Consider the following 25,204-nt stretch of genomic DNA (forward strand, 5'->3'; position numbering starts at 1 on the left):
TAGGTTGACACACACACATAAGCCAAGGATTAAAAATATTAAATATATCACGGTCCTACGAGTAGGTGACAATCCCTTTCCAAGATAAACAGCTTTACACAAACTAAATCTCAATATGAGGTTTAGGGTGAGGAGTTTTTTTGGTCGTGAGAAAAAATCCTGCAACACTGACAGAAATTGAACCCACCAAGCTATAGTATTCAACTCCACTAGTGACCCCTTAGGGTGTTCAATACTGTATTTGTTTAGTTGTTCTTTTTCAAGGGTTTAAATGAAGGAATTTTTAATTTCTATTTGAAGTTTAATAAAATAGTGAATTTAATAAAATGAAAATAAATAAGGTTACTTAATAAGTAGATAAGATAGTATAATACATACTCCAAGTATCGAAATGCATAACATCGTGTCGGGATTCAATATTTCGACATTAATTATGTCATCATGATGACATAATCAATTTCGAAATATTGAATCCCGACACGATGGCATGCATTTCGATACGTGGAGTATGTATTATACTATCTTATCTGAGATTAATCAGTGAACCTTTCGGTTTTAATAAGTGGAGTAAAGAAGTATCTAGTAATATATTCTGCACTTGGTACTTACTTATAAAGGCCACATATCATTTTGGGACTGATGTGCCTGGGACCGACCCCATACAATTTGTATATTTCCTCAGTGTCAGGTGAGAAGGAGTATAAAGCACGGAACTGAAGTCCATGATCACGGAACAGAATCAGGAAGTGTTTGGCATCGGACTTGGCAACCTCCTGTTGGTGAAACAAATGTCAATGGAAATATTACTTAAATTGAAACTTACATTAAAAACATTAATTAAAACTAATCACATTTGGATTAGGATGTAATTCAGTGTGAATTGCAATAGATATGACAAAGGTACTAGTGAGAATGATAGAAAGATGGTGATGATGATGAAAATAATGATGAAGATGTTGATAAAGGTGATGGCAATGATGATGATGATAGTGATAATAATAGTGATGATGATGTAAACGAAGGTGGTGGTAATGATAATCACATATTATTGATTTGGATAATAATAGTGATGGTGGTAATGAGAGTAGTGATGATAATGGTGATGATGATAATAGTGATGAAAGCAATAATGATAATGATGGTGATAATAAATTAAGGAAATTCAAAAAAAGGTTTTATAAGAATGTTCAAATTGAAGTTGTTACATCATACATGTATCTAGGAGTTGTTTTTAATTCAAATGGTCAAAGGAGTAATGCAATTGAATACACCTGTTAAAAAGCCAATAATGCAATATTTTCCCTTAAGTCGTCAATAAATCGAAAAAATATCTACTAATACATATATGGAAAAACTTTTTTTTTTTAAATATTACCTATTTTAATTTACGGGTGTGAAATTTGGAGTTTTTCTGATTTAACAAAAATTGATAATTTTCTTACACGTTTTTCCAGATTCATTTTAGGAACTGGCAAGAGTGCTATAAGTGTTGCCGTTATTGCTGAAATTGACAAAGATAGATTTCTTTTCATGTTACTATTTTCAGTTAAGAAAACTTGAGAGAAACGAATCGTGTTGGGCTAAGCATGTTAAACATCTTCTTTGCTCAACTGGCTTTGGCTATGTTTGGTTTGAACAAAAAGATGATAACAAGATTCAAGTACTTTAGGTTGTTTTTAAACAAAAATTGAAATTAGTTACCATTTAATGTGTTGAAGATTTAAAACGTAGAAGGCTGTTTACTAAGTTTCGTTTAGGTGTTCTTAATTTAGAGGTCGAGAAGGGTAGATGAATAAGATTCCACTCTGTAGTTTAAGTTCAATCAAAGATCACTTTTATTTTATACTAAATTGTCCTTTTTATTCTCAGATCAGAAATGATTTTATCCCTAAAACCTCACGGAGCCACGATAAGGAAGCGACATTTATGTACGCAGATATCACCAGCTTGAAGACTGATATTTTTGGGCGCTGCATAATACTTAGATTTAAAGAGGGCTTGTCCGAGCTAAAAAGGTTCTTTTGCATTTATGACTGCACTAGAGAATGACAACAAAATTTAATCGTTCCTTTGCATTATTATCCTTTCAAAGATATCGCATGTATTTGTATTAAGTCCAAGTTCCCACACTAATTTGATTGAGAAGATAAAACAGTTTGTCTACCATAAATTTGCACAAAGTGTATAATTTGGTGTTTATACCATGGATGAGTCGCCAACAAGTGTGCTTGGTGAGCTGCTCATAATATGCTACTGTTCTGGATCGGCAATGAGAGCCTGCTCGGAGAAAAGCGGGCACTATGCACACACGGTCGACTTTAAAAATCGTCAATCAAGGAGAAGTTACACAAAGAACATTTGCAATGCTGAATTATAGGTCTTGAGAAGTGTAAGGCTAGTAACAATTTCCTCCTTATATTCTTATAATTATGATTATATTCGGTCAAGAGCGCATGATAACTTACAAAATTGTCTGGTCTTACATAATTTTTGAGCGATCTTAGGCACCGAAAACACTGAGCATCACTATGAAAGCTCAGCACAGGCCTCTTCTCCATAAAATAAGTAATGATGGGTAGGCCTTCGTAACAGGCCTACAATCAAGAATGTTAGTACCATTTTATTTAGAACAGGATATTATATTATTGTTATTATAGGCACATTGCCAGTGGCCAGTGTTATCATAATAACAGAATAAGAATATTGTAAGTACTGTATTTCCCATTCACGGGGTCTAACAGGGTTTCTTTTTGGATTATTCAATAATCATATCACTAATGATATGATTTAACTTGGTTGAGTGTGCATGATAATATGATAATTTACAGGCCAATATCCTGGCTGCACACACTTTCTTGAAATTCTTTTAATGTTATTTGATTTCCCATTGCCAATGTTCATTCATTCATTTCATTTATTTATTAAGAAAAAAAATTACCCCTTTTTCAGGGGTCTTCTCGAGGTGTATGTGTGTGTGTATATATGCATTGGGTACGTTTCCTAAACATACCCAAACGTTCCCACAACTTTTCCTTTCCTTCTTCCTCATGGAGATCTGGACGATGCCAAAATGAGCCAAAAATATTTGGGGAAAGAAAAAGGGAAAAAAAAAAATTGTTTGGTACCAAACATAAGAAAAGAACCAAGCCCAGCCAAAGCACCGACACTGCAGACAGTCGATTGATGCTTCGTTGACAATACAGACAAACCTTTGCAGACACTTTTTCTCTAGGCTTTCATGCTTCAGGCATAGATGGGAGTTCAGCAGCCCGGCCCCAAAAGCAGGGGACAGCTCTTCAATGGGAAGGTCATCATCATCATTCAGAAACATTGTCATTTTCAATTGCAGTACAAAAAGATAAAACTCCTGTCCAGTTTTCAATTTCTGAGAGTATATCAAACACTTCTAGAATGGCACTCCCAACACAGCATTTGACTGTAGGCCTAATTGTATAGACTAGCATATGGCTAGATCAGATCAGCGTTTGGCTGTGACTTAGCAAAAAGGCTCACACTATAAGGATGGCGTTCTGGAAAAGCCGTATATTTACACTTGCTTCAGCACTGCTAACATTGTTTTCTTTAAATAATTATACTCGCTAAAAAGCTGCCTTCGTTGGTACCATAAACTGGACATTCTTTTAAATTTATTATGAATGGCTCTTGGCCAATGTTATCTTGAAAGACCAAAACAATTTTTAAAATACAGTATTACCACTTTTTCAGGGGTCCACTCGAGAGGTATAAAAATATATCCTCAGTGTTTCTTATATTTTCGCCTTTTGGATTATGCATTAATCCATTTTATAACACGCCTACTGATTAATTGGTAAATCTTGGATGGCACTGCCAAGACAGTGTTTTGCTGTAATGGTATACAGATTAGCATATGGCTAGATCAAATCAGCGTTTGCCTGTGACATATTAGCAAAAATGCTGACACTACGGAGGGTGTTTGGCCTGAAAAAAATGGGGAAAAGTCGCAATTTTTACACAAGCTGCTAACAGCACAGCTAAACAGTGTTTTCTTTAATTATATTCCCAAAAAAGCGGCATCGACGGCCTTTCACAACAGTGCGAGAACTGGTGAGATAGTTGCAGAAGTGGATCCTGAAAGAAAAGGGACACTCTTGTGTAGATGACATATCCAGTAAATTTAAATAATGCTAGTAAACATCCCTTTTCTTACCCTTTCCTTTTAGAGAGAGGTATATAACTTAAAAAGTCAAAAATAATATTACATTAGCTAAACAATCATCAAAAACGAAGACCCCTCCCACCTGTCTCTTCCTTTATTCATTAATTTACCCACGGGGATGCCTATTTAATTGATGCATACGAATTTTAAAAATTATATTAAATTATAATTCGGTTATTGTTAACTAATCAACAATTCTACCTGGTACTTACAGTATATATTATCACTGTGGCAGGGACATGTACATCTACACCCTGAAAAAATTCTATTAGACATTCACCCTCTAAATAGAATTAAGGAATGACCGATGGTGTCTTTGAACTAACTACACCCATTCAAGGATACAGTAAACTGATTTATGAGGAAAGCTCTTGTTCTGTAAAGGTGACAGTTTAATGGGTCCCCTTGCACTTTAGTCAGAAGTGTGTCAAGGTTTCGGTAACAATAAAGAGTACAAAATAAAGACACACAGAAAGTTTGGATTCATCCCTTCTTTGTCTAAAATCCACTCTGAGTCCATTTTTTAAAGCAACAAAAGTTCTCTTTATATTTTGTTACTTTATCATATTTTGAAAATGTAAGTGTTAACGACTGCTTTATAAAGTAAGTGTTAAGTTTTAATTGTACTTTTCAGTTATGTTTTAGTTTAGGAGCGGGGTGTTACTGATTTCATTATCGCACTTTGTATGTAGCACCCTCTTGCAGTTTTATTATCTTGTTTATGTTTTCTGTGCGTTGTATTATGTGTAGCTTTCCTCTGTTGGCCTTTGCGCGTGGGTTTTTAATTCAGTAGTATGTACCGGTTGAACGTACAAACATGTGTGGCTACTTATTGAGTTTTGAATCCTGAATATTTGGGTATGTTTCTATATTTTCTTATATTAAGATGTTCAGATTGTTTTATATTGTTGCATAGACTTGATTTAATATGAGATCGAGGTGCAGTCCGTATTTGAGTTCATGCAGATGTACGAGGAAGTGTTTCGAGATGTTGAATTGGTACATCAAGCGCTATGTGAATCCCTCGACGGTGAAGCCTTTGAGACAGAAGAGGACGATAAAAAAAATCCAGGAGGCGTTTTGGAAGGCAAGGAATGTAGCTAGAAAATTCTTAACTAAAAAAGGTGTAACAAAAACTGATATATCTAGTTCAAGTTCTAGCGATAATGTAAATAATCCGAATGATTCACATGTTATGTCTAATCAACTTAGCGACTTAAGGTTAGCCTTAGAATTGCCAAAGGCTCACATAGAAGAGTTCAATGGTGATCCAGCTTATAGCTACTGGACATTTGTTAACAACTTCAGAATGAATGTAGCCACAAAGTTGAGCGATGACAATGCTAGGCTACAATATCTATTACAGTTATGCAAAGACAAGGCATGCATGTGTATTGAAAGTTGTGCACTTCTAGAATCAGGCTCCTATAACACAGCGCTAGAAATATTGCGCAAGCAATTTGGTCAGCCGCATATGATTTTAAATAGGCTTATGAGCGAACTTCTAGACAGGAAACGCATTTCTGCTGGAGATGGTGATGGTTTGTGGGCTTTAGTAAGCTCTTATTTCTTAAGGGTGAACCCACCTTTTTAGACATGCTTGACTTTCTTGAGAAAAAGGCAGAGGTATCATGCAATATGTCTGGCCATAGTATTGGCAAGAGTGGTAGCAGTAGTAGTACAAGTGAACGACCTAAGGTCAAAGCCAACTAGACTAGAAGAAAGTTACAATGTTTTTATTGCAATGAAGAGCATATGTTGACTTTTTGTATTAAGTTTCTACATATGAATTATGATGAACGAGTGAAGGTAGCCAAAGAGAAGAGACTGTGTTACAGGTGTTTAGTATTTGGTCATTCTGTACATCGATGTCATCGTGATCACTTGAAATGTAGCAAGTGTGATTCTACGAAGCATCATGAGCTACTACTTCCAGAACAGCTTCTAGTCGTAACAGTTCGTGCTGCAATAAGTGGCAAGAACGTCTATTTGATGGTATTCCCCATACAGGTAAGAGCTAGTAATGGCAATCACGTTACCACTTTAGCTCTATTGGACAATGGACCTGACAGCAGTTTGTGTAGCGACAGCCTCAGGCGTAAACTTGGAGTAAGTGGACAGAGAGTGACGTATACATCGGTGATGATCAATGGGGAAGAAGCTAAAGATGGTCTAGCTGTCCAACTGAAGGTACTGTAGATGGTATGCGTGAAGAGAAAGAAATTGCTACCAAGCTACTCACTGTTGACAACATAACATACAGTTCTGATGCTGCTCCCACTAAAGACGAACTTCAGAAATGGAGTCATCTAAGCGATCTACCGGTGAGTAAAAAGACACTTATAGGCTGGTGTGTGATGGGATCAGGACTTGAGACTAAGGCGCGATCCATTTGCTACAGAAAAATTACTAATGAACAGTTACTAGACCAACCTAAGAAAACTTGGATTGTAGAACATGGGTTTGAAGCTGAAGATGAAGATTTGATCGAAGACAAGTCAGCAAAGCAAATCATGACTTCCACAGCATCACAAACCAACACCAATAATTATCAGATGGGCCTCTTGTGGAAAAGTGACAACCAAAACTACCATGCGAAAACCATTTGCAAAAATCCGATTAACCTGTTTCGAACACAAGCTAAATAAAGATCCAGAGTTGCAAAGGAAGTACGTTTAGATGGTAGAGTCCTACATTTCGAAAGGGCATGCAGAACCAGTAAAAGGAGCAGGAGGTGAAGGTAATGAATGGTACCTGCCGCACCATCCAGTGATTCATCCTTGTAACCTTGTAAAGTGAGAGTGGTGTTTGACTCTGCAGCTAAATGGCAGAATACCTCCTTGAACGAACAACTGCTAAAAGGGTCCAAATGTCATTAGTAACTTAGTTGGAGTGCTGTTAAGGTTCAGGCAAGAGAGAATTGCGTTGGTCTCAGATATCAAAGCAATGTTCCACCAGGTGAAAGTCATACCAAGCGACCGAGATGTCCTTCGTTTCTTGTGGTGTGAAGGCAGAGACACAAGTAAGCCAGTGCATCTGTTCGGTGCGATCTCTTCACCTTCTTGCGTGAGCTATGCCTTGAAGCGAACTGCTGAAGACAACGAACATGACAACGTCGATGAAGTTGTAATACGAGTGATAGATGCCATCCGACAGTTTTTAAGTAGACGACTGCCTGACCTCGATAAATGACACAAAATCTGCAGTAGAACTAGCACTTAGATCTAGGTCCGTTTCTAAGCTAAGGGAGCTTTTAGATTAACGAAATTGATCAGCAATGCTCATGAGGTTCTCGATAGCATTTCTTAGTCCGAGACAGCTCCTTCTGTATCGATGAATCTGGACAAACTACCAACTGAACGAACGCTGGGTGTATCCTGGAATGCTGAACTTGATGTGTTCAAGTTTGAGGTTGATGTAACAACTATGCCCATGACTAGACAAGGTCTGTTATCAGTGACCAGTTCTATCTACGATCCGCTAGGATTCGCAGCTCCTTTTATTCTTTATGCTAAATCCTTACTCCAAACTGTTTGTAGAAGAGGATCAGATTGGGATGAAGTATTGGATGATTCTGAGGTTAATGTCTGGAAAGAATGGTTAGCTAACATCCCAAACTTAGTCAATGTGCGAGTACCTAGATGGATGCAGCTTGAACAAGCAGTGAAGCTCATCCTACATGTCTTCTGTGATGCATCTGAGAGAGGATATGCAGCATGCGCCTATTGCAGGAATGTCCCTAGAGATAAAGAGGTAAATGTAGCATTTGTTATGGGTAAGGCGAAGGTGACTGCACTTAAGAAGGTTTCCATTCCTCGCCTGGAATTGCTAGCTGCTGTAATGGCCGTGAAATTAGAAGGCATAAAATAAAGCGGGAAATTAACATTCGCTTCAAATTTGAAGCCACAGTCTTTTGGAGTGACTCAATGATCGTACTTGGTTATATCGCCAATGAGAATAAGCGCTTCAAGACGTTTGTAGCAAATCGTGTTACGTGTATTTGAGAGTCGTCCAACCCTGATCAGTGGGTGAAGTTAATCCTGCAGATGAAGGATCGAGAGGGACACTGCAACTAAAGAGTTGGATCATCAGTCCTGACGTTCTGCGCAAAGACAAAGCGAACTGGCCTGTTAATAGACAATCAGAGACCCAGTCAACCGACCCAGAAGTAAAGGTGAACGTCTTCACACAAGCGTTAAGAGTCAATACCCAAAGGAACTTAGTACTAGAAGAGTTTTCTAGTAAGATGTCATCATGGACCAAAGTCGTTAGAGTATATGTGTATGTTCGGCAATTTATCGCAAGAGCAAAAAGGGCTACAAACTCAAACATGACAAGTTTAACTGTAGCAGAGATTAAGGGTAGTGAAAGCAGAATCATCGCATGGACTCAGATATCAGAATTCAAGAAACGGCAAGCTGATCAACGATTGAAGAAACTTCAGCCAATGTTAATGGGACAACTACTTAGTGTAGGCGGTAGTATAGATCAGGCGAGAGTAGATGATGCTATAAGACATCCTATTATTCTTCCAGCATATAACAATATTACTAACCTCATTACTCGCCATTATCATATGTTGGTGTAGATTTTTTCAGGCCATTTAATGTAAAACAAGGTAGGAGCACAGTTAAGCGATACGGCTGTATCTTCACTTGCCTTGTGAGCCGAGCTGTTCATCTAGAGTTATAGCAAGTAATCTTGGAAAGATCAATGCACTGAAAAGATTTGTTGCAAGAAGAGGGCAACCAAATAAGTTCTTAAGTGACAATTTCCATGGAGGAGAAAGAGAACTAAGAGATGTGATCAAGAAGATGAAGACAGATCAGATTGAAGATTTTTGTCATACTAGAGGGTTTGAGTGGAAATTTAATCAAGCTAATGCTAGTCATTTCGGAATCGCTTGGGAACGCCTAATCAGGTCAGTGCGCAAAATCATGAATGGTGTACTAAGACAACAGACTGTGAGTGAAGAAGTGCTGACGATTGTCCTAACAGAAGTTGATTCAATCCTGAACTCAAGACCATTAACTGACATGTATAGCATTATGTGTATAAGCATCAGGGAAAAGAATTTTACTCGTGAATTTTTTTCTATAAGTCACAATAAAAGTATCTTGTATCTCAATACCCCAGGGAGGAAGAACCCATAACACACAGTGATGGTAAATTTAGAAGTGTTGACGTGAAGGTGAACAATAACATTCAGAAATGACCTATTGCAAAACTATGTATAGTTCATAGGGAAGCAGTTGCTAAGGCAGTTAACGTGTAAATTCAAAAAGTTTATGAATTTACATTATCGCACTTTCTATGTAGTGCCCCTTTTGCGGTTTTATTATTTTGTTTATGTTTTCTGTGCGCTGCATTAAGGGGTAGTTTTCCAAAAACCAAAAGGTCCACTGATTAATCTGAGATAAAATAGTATAATTCCTGATGATGACATAATTAATGTCGAAATACAGTATTGAATCCTGACACAATGCCGTGCATTTCGATACTTGGAGTATGTATTATACATCTTATTATGGGGTAGCTTTCCTCTGTTTGCCTTTGCGTGTGGGTTTTAAATTCAGTAGCATGTACCATTTGAACTTACAAACATGTGTGGCTACTCATTGTTTAGAATCCTGAATATTTGGGTATGTTTCTATATTTTCTTATATTAAGATGTTCAGATTGTTTTATATTGTTGCATAGACTTTCCAGGTTGTGATTTAATGTTTGATAAATGCAAGTTTATAGTATATACTGTGAAACACGGTTATTGATTTGAAGCCTAAGTTCTTTTCTTCACCGCCGGGCAAACAGTGCCTTCGCAGGTGTGATGTGCGTCGGATAATTTTTAAGGCCTATTTCTTATTACAGTACAATACGTGGCTATATACCATATACAATGATTATGCAGTATAAGGCCAAATAAAATAAATTGTTTGTTTGCCCTTCTTTTTTTAAAAATGATAAATAGGGGCGGGTAGAACAAGTTTTTTTTTAAATTTATTTATTTATTTTAAACACTCATTAGATGTAATAAAAATAACCCACAGAGGCCTAGAATGGCAATATCTTACTTCAGACAACAACTTTAGACTAATTTGTAGGGCATCTGCCAAAAAATAAAGATAAATTCACTCACATTTTTTTTTTAATTTGTAAAGCAAAAAGTAAAAAAAAAAACCAACTTTTAAAAGTTTTTTCGTTTTTCCACCCCTATTTTTTTCAGCGAGTTAGGGGCAGGTGGAGGAAGGCAAGCAAACAATTTTTTTTTTGGCCTAATGTTTAAAGATAAATTCAATATATAATATAGCCAATGAATGTTATTAAATTTTTGAAGCTTACATAGTTAATTAATGTTTACTGATAAATACAATCTATGGTATTGTATAGCTGATGGATGTTAAATCTAGATACAGTAATTCCTTTGTGTGAATTTATTATTTTGTGTAATACACTACAGTATTACTGTTTTATTATCTTGATTAATCATATGATTTAGTTTAATACTATTTAAATCACTCATTTAAATGACAATAGCCTGGTTCACGTCGAACTTTTATCTAGATATAGATCCACTTAACTAGTTAAAAGTTCGACGTGGACTACTCAATTATAGCTAGATAAAGGAATTAAGTCACATAAGTTAAGTGACTTAACATTACTAAAATAACGGTAAATTAACTTGCTTAACGGTAAAGTCGGCTCCGATTACAAGGACACGATTACGTAACGTAGGCATCTAAGCCAGCATTGTTGTATCGTACCACCATTATCATCTTCTAGCTGGCAACAACGTACTCCAACAATGCTAACAACAGCATCGAAGTAGTCTCTAAGTCTGGTTTTTAGAAATTATTTGTAATATTATGGGTAAAAACCCAGCAAACGCCCGTTTTAGGAATAGTCGATATTACTAATGACCTTTGCCCTTTGCATCATCGACCAAGTAATAACGTTAAAAATTCCGATTGCGTACGCTTTTCAAAGTGATAATGTATATTTTTCTTAATAATAAAATCAGATTTGTTGTATTTATTTATTGACAATTCAATCTTTTCCATTTCTGCTATAATAGTCGCTATTAATTAAGTTTCAACGAACTACCACCAACGCCAGTCGTTAAAATAAGCGGACATGTTTACGATGACGAAATAAAAAAGTGTGTGGAAGTCAGCAAACTTTATTTGACACCGCGAAGCTAGATTTTCGCGAAGTGCATGTAAACAACACAATTGAGCGATCTAAAAACTACAAAACAGGACAGAAAGGTGCATAAAGTATACAGACGTTTTAATGAAAATTAAAACAATATTTTTTTTAATGGAAGAATGCTAGCTAGCGATTAAAATAATTTGTTTTTCATTTATGGTAAAATTAGCTAGGGCCTAGAGAATCTTTTAGATTGCGATAGAACACGCTGCTGCACTGTCGTTGGTTCGTACTGGTCGGCTAGGTTAGGTAGTGGAAACTCACACCTTCTCTACCGTAGTTTACAATTTTTTTTGAACGAATACCACTTGGTACTAGAGGTTCATAAAATACAGATGTTTTATTAAACAAGCCTTTCCACCGTGTGACGTTGACGGCCTGAAACTGGCTGGCTGTTTATCTGGCTCTAACTTGGCATCGAACGCAAGTAGGGGATTATCGTATCGTGTTTCAAGACGGGTATATCTAGATAAAGTTCGACATGAACCAGGCTAATTTGTTTACAGTATTGTCATACCTAATTGTTGTAATCCTGATAAGGATAGCATTTGATGAAGGAACTGTGTATTGATGCTTGCTTCAAAGTGCAGTTGTATTGCGCCATAATTTATGTAAGCTCATTGACCAGTGTTTTATATATTATTGTTCTTGGTTGAGTACATTTGTACTGTATTATCATTATTGATGGAGGTTGAATTGATGATCACTGTTGTTAATTTTCGATATTATTATTATTGCATTGTATTTTTTACGTTTAATATTCAGTCACCAGTTCGGTGCGGAGAGACGAAATAAATTAGTCTTACAAAAAACAGGAACTCGTCCCGTGTCCTACTTTGCGTGTAATAGTTTGGCGCCCTCAGTGTTATCTGGCTAGATACCACTACACAGGGTTCAAAATCATATGCCAAAATATTTTAGTATTTGATTGTGACATTGCTTTAAGTGCATTTACTTGCTTTATATTTTGCTTAGTATTGGCATATAAATTGAAGCCATAAATCAAAAATATTATTCTATTATAATCACCTACATTTTTACTACTGATTAAACTAATTCTGTGTATGTTTATATTTAGGTTACTTTTACTTTATTTTATGTAATTTAGGTTTGAACTACTGTACTTCTTATAAAGTTAGTGTGTTAATTGTATATTAAGTTAATGTTTTCATTTAAGGACTCCTTTAATAGTCATATGCCAAAATAATTTAGATTTAATATTTGACCATTACATGGTGTTAAGTGCAGTTGATTGACTTGATTAACAAGCAGGCCTGTTAACAAGATACATTTTGTTTAGTATATGCATTTAAATTGAAGTCTCAAAGTTAAATTATTATTCAATCATATTCAGGCATAGTAGCATTGATTCACTTTAATACTGTAACATACCTGTTTATGCTGAGAAATTGTTAAACAATGTTATCAAAATCAGTAATGTTTGTGTTTGTATTATATTTTTATTGACTAATTTAACTGTAATTTTTTATGTGTAAATTAGAATTGTCCAAGATTTTGGTATATACAATTTGTAAGCTAGTTAACTTTCAATTCATATTGTATTTCATGCGAGTTTAGAAAACTGAAAGTTTGAATGAACGAATTTGATTTCTTTTGATATTTGTGACGTTAATTACAGTATATCGTATGATATTACTGTACATATATTATCACAATGTAATTCTTCTAAAAGCTACACCGCTTGCTTTTAGCACTATTGTTGATATTAGGAGTTACTGTATCTTTGGTAGTGGTACTTTCATTACAATTTGTTTTGTTTTTTTAACCTATTTAATTTCAGTGCGTAGAGTTCTTATCACTCAATTTTAATCTCTCCGCTACATAGTGTAGCCCAGTCAAAAAAGCTTGACCGTACCACTTTACTTAGAGGTGAATGATAGGCGCATAATCATTATTTGTAAAATTATAATAACACATTTTTTGGTCTGTCACGATATCTGATATATATTTAATGGTAACATCAATAAAAACACTGTAAATACAAATTGGAAGTCAAGGAAACCATCTTAGCCAAGACGCTTGACGGTCTTTACCTACATGTATAATGGTCGAGTCCATCAAGACGGCTAAATCACGCTGCTGGTTTTCTCTTCTCTTTCATACAAAAATGGTGAATTTTAAGCAAGTATTAGCTGACAAACTGCTGTTTTTATATCAACCTTACACCAGCACGAGCTTTTCGGGAATATCTAACTGCCGCCTATTCTTTACCAATTGTCGAAGTGTGTCAGATCATGTCGATGTCTCTAAAGGAATGGGAGTTCCGACGAGACTCTCATCCAATCATATTGATTTTTAGCTTAACAGACAGCTTAATTAGTCTATTTTTACGTACCGAAACAGCCGTTAAAATCGGCCGACTCGTTCAGAAGTGAGAGTGATTTTTGTAAACACGATCGCAAAATTCTGTAAACAGATAGGAGTTAATACACTGGGCAATCGCCAACTGACTTCGCTTAAAAAAAAAGATTCCGACGACACCTCATTGATTTTAAAATTAAATATAACATGAAATTATAGCTGAATAAATAAGGAACACGTTGCAAAAACAGCCAAAAAAAATCGGCCTAATATTAACGAAGATATGTTTAAAAAACTGCTTGCTCAAAAGGGGCTGATTTTCAGCGATTTTGCACCGTTTGGTGAATTCGGGCCGGATTTTTGGAACACAAAACAAATTGTAATGCCCGTTTAAGTATTGTTTGTGGTATTGTATACTTTCTGGAAATGCAGTTTTGGGTACTGAACCATGTGTCTGTCGCTCGGTGAGGTAGGCCTATCGACCCCAAATACAAAAAATTTCAATTTCGTACTATCAGCATTACATCAGCACCACGCTATAATGCATGGGGGGGGGGGGTGGTCTTCCAGACAATTTTCTCTACAGAGTTTTTTATCTGGTTTCTTATCCTGGCGCAAGGTTTAATGGTAGTATGGTATTTTTATTTTGGTATTCTGTTACCGGTTAAAACCGGTAACAGAATACCAAAATAAACAGAATACCAAAATAAAGAATAGTAATAATTATTATGATTATTTTAAGGTAATTTACAAATTATGTCGCTACAGTATTACCCAAGTTGTATACTTGTGCGACGTGTGGGTTGCTGTATTGAGAACAGGGATTGTAGGATACACTAACCATAACCAGGCGCGTAACAGGGATCTTGGGTCGGGGGGGGGGCCCAAATGTAATAATTTTCCCGGGTAGTAATTTTTTTTTGAGTTCAGAGCTTATGTTATATATGGCCACACACGTTTTTCTAAAACTGAATATAAGCATTTTCATTATGGCTTTATTTATTACAAACATATTCTTTCACCATCATTACATACTGAGACCCTTCTTTTATGGTGAAACGATCTATCTTAAATTTTGTTTCTTGAGTTTGGGACTATTATGTGTTTTAATAACTTAGAAGGCTAACCCTAAAAAATGCGCGCTAAGAGTGCAAAAATTTTTTATTTTTTAAATTCAACTTTTGTCGAAAGTGATCAAAACTCCCTAAAATGTGCAATTTTTAGAGGAAATTGGCCTACTTTAACAAGAAATGCATGCGAAGAGGTGAAATTTGAGATTTTTAGGCACTTTCAAAGGGTGAAAAGGGGTGGGGAAAGATTTTCCACAGATGGATATTTCCCCCTTGTCCCCTGGTGGTTACGTCACTGCGGAGAATATCTGGCGGCTTAGATCAAAGGAGCTATGGACACTTTTTGAAGTAGAGAAGGGATTGCAGGGTGTTGTGAGTCATTATGATATCTTCCTTTTTATTTTTGTCTTTATTTTTCTTTAATTCTCTTTTTCTTTCCTTTTCCCCTTCTTTCTCTTTCCCTCCCTCTCCCCTCTTTTTTTTTCTCTTATTACCCAGCCCGGTATGACGACTTGGTCAGCCCGGTAAAAACCGTCGGGGGGGGAGGTCTTCCCGTCTGTTATGGCACTGACCATAACAAAGACATGGAGAGTTACAGTTTCTCTAATTCCTTTTCTGGGCGCTCACATCGTCGATTGGTCTGGCCTTCCTGGCACCCAGTCTTCACATATTGTCATATAGTGTGTAATTGTTACTTTTTAATGTTACAAAATATATACTTATTCGTTATTAAGTTTGATGCTTATGTATTTTTATTCCAGTACAACTCCCGAGTATAGCCTATGGGGCTTTTTAGATAACCATTTTTTAGTTGTAACTGGTCGAAGTATAATTGCATAATTTGTTGTAGGATCAGCATTTTAGTGAATTTTATTTTTTTGACCTGTTTGTTGTACTGTATTTCTAGACTTTACTTTTCGTCATTGATTAAACGACAACATCATGCAATACTGTAAAGCGTTTTCCTTTCTGTGGTGTGTCTGTTTGCATTAATTGCCTTATACTCTCCCTTGCATTGACATTTTATTTATTAATGTCAAACATAAAATTATCACAAAAAGTAGCAAATTTTGTGTATTCTGTTTCTGAGCAGTTTCTTCTTTTTTACCCAGTCAGCAACAGGCTGACTGGGTTCAGTTTCTGATTACCCATACAGCAGCATGCTGACTGGGTTCTGTTTCCTAGCAGTTTCTTTCTTTCTTTCTGGCAACATTTTAAAAGGCTACTAGTGGCAAACTACTGGACCGATTTAATTAAAACTTGGTCAGTAGGACCGGTGCCACATCCCATTTATGTGTTGTTCACAACTTGGGGTCAAAGGTCACATAAGAGGCATTAGGGTAAAAAAACCAAAAATCCTATAAAAGACTACTTGTCTCACAAATATAGTAGCACAGTATTGTCCTTTGCACATATACATTGGCATAAGGCAGGGTCTATAGGGTGTTCAGGGATAAGGGGTCAAAGCTCATTAAGGGGTATTTTTATCTTTTTTCTGGCAACATTTCAAAACGCTACTAGTGCCAAACGGTTGTGCCGATTTCAACCAAACACGGTCAGTATAATCGGTGACACCTTTCATACATAAGGTGTGTTCATTGCTTGGGGTCAAAGGTCACATAGGGGTCATTAGGGTAAAAAACTTTCAAAAAAATGAATAAAAGACTTCTTCTGTCACAAATATCATAGCACAGTCTTGCCCTGGCCACATATGTATTGGCATAATGTAGGGTCTTATGGTGTTCAGCGATTTATGGTCATTAAAGGGTTATTCTTTTGTTCTCTCTAGTAACATTTCAAAATGCTACTATGGCAAACCATTGGACCAAATTCAATCAAATTTCATCATTAAGAACTGGCGACACCTCCTACACCCTAGTCTGGGATCAGGGGTCACATAGGGGTAATTGGGGTTAAATTTTCAAAATAGCCCAATTGAGCTCAAATTTACAAGGAATGATCCTTAGGACCTTCTAAACATGAAAAAATACTCTTCACCCCATATGTCAAAGTTCATAGGTCAAAGGTTCAAAATGTTACTAATGGCAAACGATTGAACCAAATTCAATCAAATTTGATCATTAAGAACCAGTGACACCTCCTACACCCCTGCCTGGAATCAGTGGTTACATAGGGGTCATCAGGGTAAAATTTTCAAAATAGCCCAATTGAGCTCGAATTTACCAGGAATAATCCTTAGGACCTTCTAAACATGAAAAACTACTCTTCACCTATAGGTCAAAAATTACAAGGGTCACTATAGTGAAAATTATCAAATATTGCTAGTGACTAACGATTGGACCAATTGCATTAGACAGACTCCTACCAAACATGGGGTGTTCACAGGTTGAGGTTAAAAGTCACAATGGTTATCTCTTAAAAAATGACTGGGTTCATGTTCTATTGAACATAGTATCTCTAGTTCTTCTTTCTTACTTTCTGGCAACGTTTTAGATACGATCCAAGGACCTTCTAAACATGAAAAAAGACTCTTCACCCCATAAGTCAAAGTTCATAGGTCAAAGGTTCAAAATCTTACTAATGGCAAACGATTGAATCGAATTCAATCAAATTTGATCATTAATAACCAGTGACACCTCCTACACCCCAGTCTGGGATCAGGGGTTAAAAGGGGTCATTGGGGTCAAATTTTCAAAATAGCCCAATTGAGCTTGAATTTACCAGGAATGATCCATAGGACCTTCTAAACATGAAAAAATACTCTTCGACTATAGCTCAAAAGTCACAAGGGTCATTAAGCCAAAAAAAAAAATATATACTTGTTTAGCGTCACCGTCCGACCCTGATTTTCTAGCCGCCTCTCATTTTTTTTTTTTCTGTAAAAAAGTGCTGAAAATCGACTAAAAAATGCCGATAATAGAGGAAAAACGATTGTTTCTTTCATCTTTAGCACAGGGAACAAGATGTGAAGTGCGCCACCAAGTGTTTTCTTTTTCTGCAGAAAAAAATAGATTCCCTCACACATGTGCTTGTTGACAGAAATTGTGGACGTACATGTTTGTATTTGGTTCTTTTTAGATAATAAACTATGTTTTAAATATGATAATAATAAAGTACTATGAAGAAAAATAATAGGTTACGACCTACACTTCAATTGGCAGATGTTTTAGGACTAACCTTAAGTACTACCTGACTAGGCCTAGATCCCTACCCTAGCTAGTAGTAAGTATGGCTAGGCCTAGCCTAGCACTGCAGCAGTTAGCCTACGGAACCACGATGCTTATTAAAATAAATATTGTAAAAACAAATCTTTTATGTAAAATTTAGTGTCTGTTATAGCCTTTGTAAAAGATTTGGCTTGGCAACAATGCAGTTTTTGAAATCTCAATGCCTACACATTAGGGCCTAGGCCAGCAAAAAAAAAAAAAAAAAAAAAAAAAAAATTTATGAGGGTGTGACGCTAAACAATTTTTTTTTTTTTTGGCCTTATGGTGAAAATTATCAAATATTGCTAGTCACTATCGATTGGACCAATTACATTAGACAGACTCCTACCAAACATGGGGTGTTCACAGCTTGATGTTAAAGGTCACAGTGGTCATCTTAGGGTCAAATCCTGAAAAATAACTGGGTTCATGTTCTAGTGAACATAGTATCTCTAGTTTATTTTGCTTTTAAGAAGTGAAGTGATTATTTTGCAACACAGAATCTTTAATTTTTTATTATATAAGGGCCAAAGGCCTATACATTGATGATGAATAAAATCCTAGTTAGGAGAATGAAGAAGATAATAATAGTAGTGATGGTGATGATATTGATGATAATGGTGATGATGATTTTGATGGTGATGATGAAAATGGTTATCATTATTTTTACCACAATATTTGATGAATTCTGTAAATCTTATTTAAAAAGGGCATGGCCATTAAGGCATTAAATTGTTTGTTGTTTTGATTTTGTTAGTTTTAATGATTTCGATTGTTATGGTTTTATTTTGGATGCACCATTGATGTGATGTGTGCCACTGATAAAAAAGCATTTTTCCAAATAAATATTATTATTATTATTATTATTATTATTATTATAGTAATGATGGTAACCTTTACTAATTTACTAATATGATACTGTCAATATTTATTAAATGACTAAAACAAATGTGAAGCACATGAAAAATATGTAATATAACAATTAACGTATTAAGACTAACAAATGATGCTACAACGATATCAACGGTCAGTGAAGAAAATTCATTTGGTTTCAGTAAGACTATGTTTGCCTTTGGTCCACCAAGAAACTATTCAACAAAACCGAAGTAAAGACCTACTAACCTGCAAAACTTTTTCTTTCTGGTCTTTATTGACTACTCCAGCCAGGATGCAATGTGCAATTGCATTTGTGATGATATGACGATTTGATTTGCTGGTTGGCTTCACATACAATCGAGGACCTACAAAAACACCAACAATTAAAACTTAACTCAAAATTAGAACTTATAAGCTGAAGGAAAACAATTTGTTGATATGTTGTACAACTGACTTTTCTAAGTCACAATAAGGGTGTTTGATGAAAACTCGGGAAAGGTAAATAAGATACCGATTTTTTATTATTTAATAACTTCATGAAAAAGGTGGAAAAAAGGGTGATTAGGCCTCTTTTCTCCCAGTTTTAAATATTCAGAAATCCATATTTCATTAACTGTTACAGAGTTTTTCCTCAAACACCCTTTTGTGACTTAAAAAATCAGTTGTACAACATATTAACATTTTTTTTCCTGGAGTGGTGCCAAAATCAAAGAAGGGACATCACTATATGAGGGTGTGTTCCCAATTATTAAATTAGGACCCTGATTGCTTGATGACACTGTTTTCAAAGGATTGGATTGGAAGTGGAGTTGTTGTTGGAAAAATATCTTGATCTTTTTAAGAGGATTAAGCATGTAACTCATGGATTTGAAGGCAAATATCTCACCAAGGTCCAAAAATGATTGGTAACAGCTTAATATACAGCATTCATCCATACTTCAGGTCCCTCACAACCTTACTACTTTACAAAAATGTTTATTCAAATTTAAACTATAGAACAATGTAGTCCATACTCAATACTATAGGTATGCTATATAAATTTACATTGTTATATTGTTTCATGCTTTTGTAGAAATGAAAAATAAGAAATAGACACAATTAAAATGCTATTTAAAGTTTAATTGATTTAGAATTCAAAACAGGCAGGAAACTGAATTTAAAGAACATGTTGTATACAGATAAGGGCTGTATTAGTTAGGAAATGCCATATCATCATTCCAGTACATAAATTGTTGTCTCTTGATATCAACAGTACAGGTAAAATATACTGTAGCACTCTCTGGCTATATAAACAAAAGAAACACAGAGTAAGATAAAACAAACAAACTAATCATGTTGAACTGAAGAATATTGTAAAAAAAAAAAATACTTATGCTTATTTGGATCATATTTAACAAAATGATCAATAAATAAATATCGGATTTTTTGAATATTTATATATATGTAAAGTAAATGGCAAGGCAATTTGTACCGCACTTTTACATTGGATACAAAGTGAAAAAGTAATCCATCACCACCCACTTCAAAGCAAGTTAGATTCCCATGCAAAAACCAAAGCAGAAATTAAAAAGAATCCCACAAACCACTATAATCTAGTTGTGCAGTGCTAGCAGTCTCTGATTGAAGAGTCCTGTGGTCTGTCAGAGGTGGCTCTCGTAATCTAGGCGAGGGAGGTCGCCGTTGAATAGCTTCTGAAAGTCCATTTCCCTTTCTCCCATTTTCCTGGCTTGGTTTCTGACAAGTGTCATCTGTGTCAGTGTTGGGAGGCTGGTCTGTAAAATTGCTGGTAGGTAAGTCTTTGTCAATGAAACATCACATACAAAAGTTCAATTTGTAAATAAAACTGCAAAAGCAAAGCAGTGTACTTCCAGCAAAAATTAATGACAAAAATTAAAATTTCAATTAATTTGAAAGTTCCTTTTTCTTATGGAGGAGGTACACAAGATACTTCAACTAAATCACTTGTACCATCTAATCTATTCGAAGAATACAGCAAAAACTAACAACCTTTACATACTTAATTCAGCAAAATTAAAATTCCATATAATTAAAAAATAGGCTCCCAGCGGGAGCGTGTGTCTACTGCCTTATACAGGGGTGTTTTTTTTAAAAATGTTATCTTATGTTCTTCAATATGCAGATGTGTGTATTATTGTAGTGTATCTGGATTTTTCATGAAAATTTTCTTTCATAACAGTATTCTGTATAGGCCTACTACTATAAACACTTTAAAAATGAGTAACTCTTGGAGTTACCACGTTATGTCGTTGATCACGAATAGTACTACCATGTTCTAGAGGGCGTCCTTCAAATTACGGTAAAAGGCGTTCGTGGCGAATGCGTGCTGCGTCTCTATAATGCGTGTTTGAATTTTTGAACGCAATTTTGGTCGAATTCTGAACGCTATTCAATTGTCAATAGAGTGCCCGCTACCTCGTGGTAGTAGTACCCATCATGCCTAAACCGTAGACACAAAAACTATCTATCTGTGATCCATATGCTCCCATGCAATGAATGAAAGCAATGACCAAAGTTTAAAAAAGTGGGAAAAAAGAAACACGAAATTGAGTGAAAACAAAACATTTGGGTGACCTACCAACGGCCAAGGATACATCACCACTTGATATGGTGTAAGACGTCTTGTTGCTACCTGCAGACCAAAATATCTAGATAATATGATGTGAGCTTCCACCAGGTACAGCAAAGAAATGGCAAGTCTACATGTTCATGTGATACAGTACAATTAATTGCCAGCATAACTAATGGTCAGGACGCAAGCTAATGGTAAGGCAATGGTACACACTAGCAGGATTAGCTATTGCACAACCAGTTATGGAATGGTTAAGCTCAGGATGTTTGTATTTTCAGCAGGAATAGGATGAATATTGCTTTAGTACTGTATGAAATAAACATGCAGGCCTGCCATAAAGGTGTTTCTGCTACCAATTAAGATTCTGCACCTTGTGCAATGTTATTATTGATTACACTACCAAATGCCTTTTAAAGACATTTTCTTGTTTATATTTTGAGGTTTCTACTGATTTAAAGTTAAGTTTCTCTTTGTGCAATGTGATGTGCATAACGGTCTTTTGGCATATAAGATAGAAATGTAATATTGAACATGGCTATTCTGAGCAGTGCTATAAAAACGTTAAATATAATAGCAGAGCAAGCACTGGAAGTAAAAACTTCAAGTGTTCAGTTGTGGTTACATATTTGAATGTGTGTTTTGAGAGGTTTGAGTAGAGGTTATGGTGCTTTTACATGGGGTTGTTTCCTTTCATGGGAAAATGCCTCTTGTATGCACCTCACTAAATAGATATTACATACTGTTTCAAGTTGTACCTTTACATTCAACAACATATACATTTGACCGAGCATTCAGTGCTGAATAGGAGTTCTTCTGGGCATGCACTAAATGATAGAGCTAAAAGCAATTTTATTGTATATAATGTATTTTATTTGATATTTCTAATGTGTTAATTTGCATGTATTTTATTAACTTTATAATTCTGTATTTTTATATTGATGTTTTTTTTTAATACTGTAATTGTGTAATTTTTGAGCAATGACTTTCTCTCAATGTAATTTCCTTTTTGGAAAATAAATTTGAATTTGAATTTGAAGCCAAGTTCCTTATCAGAGCTGTAGCCTTTGAGTGCTTTATTCGATATCTGCAGATAAGCTGTCTATCACAAGAATGCTATGAGAGCCATCATGTGACATTGGTTTCCAAATTCTGACCTCAATTTTGAGAGACTGAACCTTTAGCTACAGTGCAAAATGCTTCCAAAATGTTCAAGAACAATTCACGAACTATTAAAGTGAACAATATTATCGGTGTGTTCATTCCTCTAAATAATAATACTTACTCAAGCCTAGAGGCACATCTTCATTATGAAATGTGTACTTGGGGTCACTTCGACTGGTCTTGGGGCCTCTGTATGGATCTTCTATTACTCTTGACTTGGGGCGTGGCTTGGCTGACTTGGTTCTCCTTTCTACCTTAGGTTCCTGAAATAAGACAAATTTTAATAAAAGATGAAATTCTTTGTGTGCCACATTCATTGTTATAATGTATTTTTATAGGGGTCAGTACACACTCTTGGTAATAATTTCAATTTGATTTATAACATTTTTAAGAATGCTTTAAAACTAAATAAATCATTAAAACCAAAGGTATGTATAAAAGCAAGAAAGAAAATACTGGAACAGAATAACATATTTAATGCCAGGCATAGTTAAATAAAAATAGATGAGCCGTACAGTCTGATGTAATAGAAAATAAAACTCAAGAAACATTTAGTACTTTAAAGACTAGTTTATTTGACAGTACACTAGCTTTCGTGCACACAGTGCACTTCTTTTTAGGTGAATGTAAAGCTAAACATAAACAGTGTGGATAGACAAAGTAAGCTAATTTATAAATTCAAGCATTAAAATGAGACAAGGGGCTAAGGCATAAGCAATAAACAGTGTAAAAAATATAAACAGGATAGGTCAGGGGTCAGAAATGTAGTAACGATGTCAGTGAATGTAGAGACTAATTAAAAAGGTCAACAATTATAGAATTAAAAATAATTACAGTCCTGAGCATAATACAATATGATAATAAAAATTAATACTAAAGGTATAAAAGCATAGTAATAATATAGTAAATATATAAATATAATATGAAATATCTCTATAAATACAAGGTGTATAGGACCATAGTCTCAGAAGCCTAAGCATAAACATAATAAAAATTAAAACTATGGAATGAAAGCATAGCAATATATATGTGAGAATACTAGGTTATGTAATGTGAGAAAAAGCCATAGGACATAACCCACCCAGGACGAAACCACCAAAAATGGAATATACTATTGTTAAATAGGGTGGGCAGTGGGGTGGACAATGTTGGGTTGGCCTGTTTTTATCAGCTTCACAATAGGATAGATTACACTGTGACGCCTTTAATTCATTCAACTCTTTTGACAACATGCATGTATGTTAATAATCATTGTAGATTTTTCAAGATTTCAGTAAGGGAAGGTGGGTGCACAATGGGGTGTTTGGCTTGATGTTGGTCTACAATAGGTTTTGGCTAAACAATAAATATTATTTTATTTTCTTTTTTTATTACCAATAACAAATACCTATTTAACAATGATGAAAAAACAATGGTATAATCCATTGTTGGGTGGCTTTCGACAGGGGTGGCTTTCTCCCTACATTCATTTTCGCATGATGCGCTATCAGGCCCGTAGCCAGGGGGGTTTTTAGGGGTTCGGGCGAACCCCCTTTTTCAGCGAATCCCCCTTTTGCCAGCGAACCCTCTTAACCAGAAAACGATCTCCCGTTTCCAAAATAGTGCAATTTATTACAAAATGGGAGCATTTTTGGCACTGTATATTTGTCGCTATCGTTGTAGTCCGATCGTAGGGATCAAAACAAAGCTGCAGCCAGCTGAATGACTTAACCAGCAAGACTTCAAAATGAATATTAATGAAGGTTTGTTGCCTAAGCTATTTGACCAATCGCGTGCTCCGGAGTTTATTTACTTTGTCAGGACGTCATCACAAAAGTTTGGGCGCTCGACATTTTTCATTTCTCTGGGATCGAGGACATACGACACGCCAAAAATAGCCTAGGAGGAGGATGAAGCGCCGAGAAAGGAAAACCCATTTTTTTGCTTCAAGGCCAGCAACGAAGAAATCACGAAATTTAAGAAGTTAGAAAATTCACCCTTGTTTTCACCACATGCTCATGATACTGCCTGGTGGCGGGACCGGTGTACTTTTTCGGGCTAGGCCCTAGGTCTAGCGTTGCTAGGTAGGGTAGGGTCGTAGACTATGAGGCCTATTATTAGCGAACGATTTTATTATTTATTTTGTAATCGAGCTAGCATAGGCCAGGGCCTAGGCTAGCAAGGAAATATACTTGGTAATGTTTTCACATTTCGTCAGAATTAACTGACATTATTCATAATAATATATTTATTATTTTTTTCTGAATATATCTCATTTAAACCAAGACAGCTCTTAAATTATTGTTTATTTTCACTGTGCTAAGTTTTTTTTACATAAACTGGTTCTTAAAGTTAAACATGTACATTTGTAGCATTATAATTATGTCTGGGTTTTTTTTTTTCAATATTACCGTGCAAGTATATTTACATAAATGGTTCTGTAACTTGTAAATATAATAACATTTTTCCTTGCCCTAATTATATATATTTACATTGCAACTTAACATTTAAGTTATTTGGGTAAAAAAGTAAAATGTAGGGCTGTCAGTTCCTATTGTTTCTTCATTTCTGCAATAAATAAAATATTATTTGCAATATTTCTCTTTCAAGCAAAGACCTTTACATACCTCCATAT

At 35.4% G+C, this 25,204-nt stretch overlaps 1 protein-coding gene across 1 annotated transcript in view; it reads right to left on the reverse strand.

The window, feature by feature from the left end:
• LOC117105489 (calmodulin-regulated spectrin-associated protein 2-like) overlaps window positions 1-22,853 on the reverse strand; it is a gene marked incomplete at its 5' end in the record, with an annotated part of 23,982 nt that extends 1,129 nt beyond the window's left edge. Inside the window, 5 exon segments of the mRNA XM_033246651.1 lie at window positions 610-773; window positions 19,086-19,204; window positions 20,423-20,635; window positions 21,436-21,489; window positions 22,712-22,853. Of these exon segments, the coding sequence (XP_033102542.1) occupies window positions 610-773; window positions 19,086-19,204; window positions 20,423-20,635; window positions 21,436-21,489; window positions 22,712-22,853 (692 nt within the window).
• Between the last annotated feature and the right edge of the window lie 2,351 nt (window positions 22,854-25,204).

The sequence above is a fragment of the Anneissia japonica genome, unplaced genomic scaffold (assembly GCF_011630105.1).
Source record: "Anneissia japonica isolate Jap-2015-1 unplaced genomic scaffold, ASM1163010v1 scaffold7028_len109220_cov148, whole genome shotgun sequence".
In the NCBI taxonomy this organism is placed as follows: domain Eukaryota; kingdom Metazoa; phylum Echinodermata; class Crinoidea; order Comatulida; family Comatulidae; genus Anneissia; species Anneissia japonica.